General features: G+C 48.1%; 1 protein-coding gene across 5 annotated transcripts in view; it reads right to left on the minus strand.

Annotated features, from left to right (window-relative positions):
* The window catches only part of CHD3 (chromodomain helicase DNA binding protein 3), a 67854-nt gene extending 61854 nt beyond the window's left edge, over positions 1 to 6000 (minus strand). For 2 of the 5 annotated variants that reach the window (XM_063137388.1, XM_063137384.1), the window contains exon 1: positions 5521 to 5998. In XM_063137388.1, coding sequence (XP_062993458.1) covers positions 5521 to 5740 — 220 coding nt within the window. In that variant the 5' untranslated portion in view covers positions 5741 to 5998. Of the gene's footprint in view, positions 1 to 5520 lie in introns of all 5 variants that reach the window. The other 3 variants (XM_063137385.1, XM_063137387.1, XM_063137386.1) reach the window with 3 other exon arrangements.

Raw genomic sequence — 6000 nt, forward strand, 5'->3', positions numbered from 1 at the left:
AATCGCACCGACAATGTTCGTTTACAGTCTGCATTTGACTAAATTGTGCTGTAATGGCGGAGGGGGCGCGCGCACGGAACCTTTAGCTGCTGCTGGGGTTTTGTTTTGGGGTGTTTTTTTTAAGAAATATGTTCATATGTGGGAACCATTTTGGATCTAGGGGCCGGAATGCCCCACCATCATGGGGTGGAGCCCTATTCCCTGACAGCATTGGATCTCCAGTCAAAGTTCCAACTGGAGCCCCTCCGGCCCTTTGGTCAGGCAGCCTGCTTTGTTCCACGTGGCCTTTTCCCAGCTAGGGAAATCCTGGGCAATGCAAAGCCCACTAACCTTCTTCCTGTTCCCCACAGAGAGAACATGGGGGCATTAGTGAAGTGGACTCAGCCAGCACCTCAAAGCACCAGCTGAGTGCACAGTAGCTTTGATCATCTGTTGCCTTCCCCCAAGCAGGAATTAGGAGCCCTCCCTTTCTGAAGGTGTGGGGCACTGGATGCTGGACATTCCCCATCACTGTTTTAGCGTCCTGTGTGCTGCCTTGCAACAGCACAGCAGTGCACCCTGAAGGCTTTTAAATAAATGTCCAAGTAGCCAGCCTTCAGGCTGCTTTTGCAAGCAAAGTATTTCTTTAAAATCCACTTTCATTTTTGAGAAGTAGAGCATTGTTAGGTACAACATTTTGGCAACATGACTGAGTCCCATTTAGCCCTCTGTGGGCCTGGTAACGGCTCTTAATATCACAGGAACCCCAAGTCCTCCTATTAATATAGAGCAGTAACGAGAAGCATTGCTGCTTGGTGGATAAGGCTCGTTTTTTTCAATGTTCTTGTCTCCAACCTTATTTAACCTACCTCACAGCCTTGTTGTGAGGATAAAACAGAGGAGGAGGAGGAGGATCATGAATGTTTCCTTGGAGGAAAAGGCGGGATATACATATTATTATAATAATAATAAATCAGCTGTGGAAGCAATAGTCCCTGTGGGGTCCAAACATATGCAGAGCAGCACAAACATTTCACCCCTTAGTGGATCGTGTGCTAGGGCATGCCAAAACACCACAGTATCTTACACTGCTGCCGTTCTCCTGCCCACACTGTTGCACAAGCGGGATGCACAGCTAACGCAACATGGAGCTCGCTCTTCCTAAAATAACCTGAGAAATGAGCAGAAACACTCATTTCCAGATAGGGACAGCCCTGCTCACCTGTCCTGATGCAGAAATGAGTGTTTCTGTTCATTTCTGGTTGCTTTAACAACCGCTAACTGCCCGCTGCACCAGCGGTGGATTCCACCGGCACACAGACAGCATAGGATACTGCCCAAAGTTCGTAAAATATTTTTCTACAATAAACTGTATAATAAAAAGGAAATCTGGGTAACATAGTGAAAACATCATGAGATCCATATTGATCTCATATCTGACTGTCACTGAGATTCTAGCACTTTTTCACAATGAACCATTTACTGGCCACTGTCAAAACACACAAATCTGAAGCTCCACTCCCCCACGGGGGGAAAAAACAGATGAAAGCCATCCATACAACTTTCCACACAAGTTGGGTCTGAGCCTGAAGTTAATGTCCCTTACTTCTCTCCACATCTTCAGCTCTTGCAGCTCCTGTCCAGTTTCAGAGACCCCAGAATGGAAGACAGCAATATCTCCCTCAGGGATGCTGGTCACCAAAATGTCATGGCGGAGTATGACCAAAGAATTAACTTCCCCAACCTGGTGCCCTCCCAAGGTGTTCACCCCCAGGAACCATTGTCAGCTGGGGATCCATTATCCCCAGCTGGCACGGCAATGATGCCTGGGGTTATGGGATTTGTAGTCTAACACATTGGGAGGGCACCAGGTTTGGTAAAGGTGATTTATGTGATGACTATTTGCATTTTCTGCTACTTTCCTATTGCAGAGATAATAGGATTGAAGGTCTTAGTGAAATTGCAGGGTTATGCCAAGTACAAACAACTAGAAACCAAATATCTTACCAAAAGTTCCCCCCCACACACACACACAGACAATAGGAGTAATATTCAATGTACAAGGTTCCTGTCCACATGCCTATTTGTTGTGGAGTTTCATCTCAGTAGGAAAATTTCACTCTGGTTTTCGGCCCAGTAAATCAACACGTACAGACTGAAGAATGAAAATACTATAAGCAGCACGGCTGGATTGGCACATAGGCCTCAAGCAGCACGGATTTATAGGAATATGTCTATTGCAACAACAGAACACCTAAGATGCTTTGGAGCTGCTCAAAGGCCTGCAACTCTGATACAGCTTGCCAGGAATAAAAATAGCTATTCCACAGTCTGGAAAAATAACATGCTGTCTATAAGCCAACCCAGCAAGGACAGAATTTCTGGTCATTTAATAAATCAATATATATTCGACATGTCTAGCCTAGCTTACCCTGAGTCAGCCTGGTGCCCTCCAATGTTTTTGACTACAAACCCCAGCATGCCTGACTATTGGTCATGCTGGCTGGGGCTGATGGGAGCTGAGGTCCAAAACATTTCATGAAGATTCAAGGCAGGCAACAGTATTAAATTGCAGGAACTATTAAAGAGTGCCCAGGATCTAATTAAATCAAAGAAAACTTGATTAGCAGCACCCTTTCCACAAGGATTGTGTTACCTATTTTACTATCTTTCTGGAGAGCCACAGTAGGACATCCAGGCCATAGCTAGACCTAAGGTTTATCCCTGGATCATCCAGGGGTCAAACCTGTTCATCTAGGTGACACACAGGGGATCAAGTGCTCAGGCAGGGGCGAACCCTGGATGATCCCAGGATAAACCTTAGGTCTAGCTGTGGCCTCAGTTTTTCATAGGATTTTGTATGTGCTGCGACAACCATTTCTCAACCACAGTCGCAGGCAGTCAAAGCCATGTGGGAAGGGTTCGTCAACTTGTGAAACAATCATATCAAGTATTTAGGAATTGCTTAGCACACCCATATCTGTGTCATGCATAGATTGATGCACACTTGCCCTACATCATGGCTCAAGCCACAAACATGATCCAAATATACCAATGACTGAAGCTCACAGCAAAGCTTTTTATATAGCTCTTTGTGAATTAACTATGCACAGTAAAAGAAAAAAACTACCACTGCAGGTGTGTGAACCCTAAAGAGTTACTTCCTGTGGTAATTATCAAAGTATAAGCCAATAAATTGAATATTCAAGCTTTATGTGGAGGAAAGCCATTTTGCTTCTTACTTAACCTACATTGCCCTAATATTTAAACCAAAAGCAAGAGAACACCACAAAAAACACCTCCTTGCTACACATCCATATATCATTTATCATCGTAAATTCTCTTATATCCTTAGAGATAAGCAAAGGAGGATAATGAAATTTAGGAGTAGAAGGACACTGATAGTTGGAGGTAAGGCAGACTATCATGTTAGGAAAGTGTTGAACAGGGTTTATATGTGTTAAGCATCCCTTGCTAACTAACTCTTGGGCAAAAGCAGGCCAGCTGAACGTGTCTTTGTGAGACCGCGGCCTTTAAAAGTGCTAGATGAATTTTTCCTGTACCCATTCTTAGATTTCTGCATGAAGAAGTTTTTCCTTAAATGAGCTAGACTCCTGACATCACTCACTTGACCCTGAACTTATCCCACTTGCTTTTCAGCATGTCACCCTTAATAGTAAGCATGAACCTGAACTGTGGAAGGTCATTCATTGCGTTGTACTCCTGAAGGCCTAAGCGCCCTTCCTGTCAGATACCAGCGCTCTACATGTGAACTGGGCCTTCCTGACTCTCTCAGGTCCTCTTGCCTTCACTCCTGTGGGTCTTTTTACTGGTTTTGAATAGCACATAGATGGAGGTGCTGTATAAATATTATTATTTTTAACTGAGAGATCAAGAGGCATCAGATCCCTCCACCCACACCCAATATCTAAAGCCAATGAGGAGTTATATATTGCCACCAGCTCAAATGAACAGGCCTAGATACAAGTAATAGCTGGCCCTGATCAATAGAACGTGTACCTTTTTCCAAGTCACACCAATGGATCAAATATCATGCCCCATAGTTTCCCCAGAGGACAACACCACATGCCCCATAGTTTCAAGATCTTCTTTCCAAGCCCTCCACCTCACTCCCATTGGGGTCACCCCTATCCCAGCACAAAAGATTCCTGTCAGGGTGATCATCCTCATACAACGGTGCCTTCAAGGTCATCCAGTCCACTGCCCTGCTGTCTGTGGGGCGGCCCTTGGCTCCTGTCACAATTGTCATGTGCCACCAAGCAGGCAGCTGTTCCCATCACCTTCAGCGCACTTTCCTGACATGTGCCTCACCTAATATTCTCTCACAATCACGTAACTCAGACTGCTGCCAACCCCAAGTCATGAGGCACCCTTGATCCCCACTAAATCTGACAGCTGTCACCCCAAACCCATTCAGTAGGTTTCTCCCTCCACACGGAACCCCCATCTCCATGAAATAAATTCCCAGGGTGGGCATAGAGCGGTGCTGAGCGCCTCCATATACACCCAAGGAGACGGGTCAAGTTTAGGACTGTCTGGTCACCACACTGGGATCCCCTCAATTCTCCAGTGAAGGTATTCGCTACCCCCACCCCCACCCCAAACAGGATCAAGTCCAAAGTGTGACGTGACTTAACACCACTTTGACGGAACAAATGGAGTCAGTCAGTCAAGTTTATTTATTGATGTGGTGGAACTGTGAGGCAAACGGGTGTGCTTGACAAGACTTTTCTCTCAGAGTGGGCAAAAGTGGAGGAGGGAAAAGCTGTTTACAAATAAACTGCCCCTCCCCCACCCGTGCGAGGAAAAAAAATGGGTGTTAAAAACGGGGGTGCGACGGAAGGGTGCTCCCCCCAACAACGTTTCCAAAGCTTTTGGGGAAATAATATTAATGATAATAATCTAATAAAACGGGCGACGGGGGGGGGGGGGCGTTAGATTTGAAACCATCCCCACGCCGCGCGCCCTCTCAGGCAAGCGGAATCGTGAGGCGGATTGCGCTCGAGAGCTTCCAAAGCCGTTTGGCCGGCGACGTGTGGGGGAGGGGCGGTTGGCTCGGACGGACGGACGGACGGACCCCCCCCCCCCCTTGGAAGGTTCCAAAAGCCGCCGGGCGGGCAGCGCGCGCTGGGTGAGGCTTTACAGCGAGGGCAAAACAAAAACAAACAAAAAAAGGGGGGGGAGGTTAGGGGAGAGGCTAAAGAGTGGGGTGGAACTCTGGGTCCCTCAGCGTTCCGAATCCGTTGGGCAGCGCGCGCGGCGGCTGGCGGCGGCGGGGGGGGGGGGTGTTTGGCGCTGCGAGGGCGGCGGCGGCGGCGGCGGCTTGGAACTCCTGGCCCCTCAACGTTCGAAAGCCGTTGGTTGTTTACAAACAACCTCTTCTTTCGCCCCCCTCCCCCCACCCTCTCCGCGGCCGCCGCGCTTCGAACACGGCGGGGCAGTTTTTTTTTTTTTTTTTTAGCGCCAAAGCTCTGAGGGGACAAATTGCGGGGCGAAGTGGCGGGGTGGGGTGTTGTTTACCTGGAGGCGCCTCAGTCCCTTCAGCTGCTGCTGGCGTGGATGCTGTTGGTGTCAGTGGAGCAGCCTCAGCCAGAACAGCAGGCGGGAATATGTCGCCTGGGCTGTTGTCCCCTGCTCCTTCTTCCTCCTCCTCTTCCTCCTCTTCGTCTTCATCCCCCTCCACCTCAGACACCACCATCTCCTCCTCCTCTTCCTCGTCCTCCCTCAGAGGGGAAGCCATGGTGGTGCTGGAGGAGGGGGGTGGGGGAACACAGAGAAAAGCAGAAGGGGGGGCAACCCCCCTTCCCTCTCTCTCTCTCTCTCACACACACACAAAGCTCTCCCCCCCTTCAAATCACCTCAGGAAAAAAAAAGGGGGAAAGTCCCATAAATTAAAAGAACTCTCCTTCTTTAAAACTTTCTCCTTCCTTGAAATGTTTCCTCAACCCCCTTTTTCAGAAAAAATAATAAGGGGGGAGTAAAGATATATTTAAATTCTGA

This window comes from Elgaria multicarinata, chromosome 11, assembly GCF_023053635.1.
Source record: "Elgaria multicarinata webbii isolate HBS135686 ecotype San Diego chromosome 11, rElgMul1.1.pri, whole genome shotgun sequence".
NCBI lineage: Eukaryota > Metazoa > Chordata > Lepidosauria > Squamata > Anguidae > Elgaria > Elgaria multicarinata.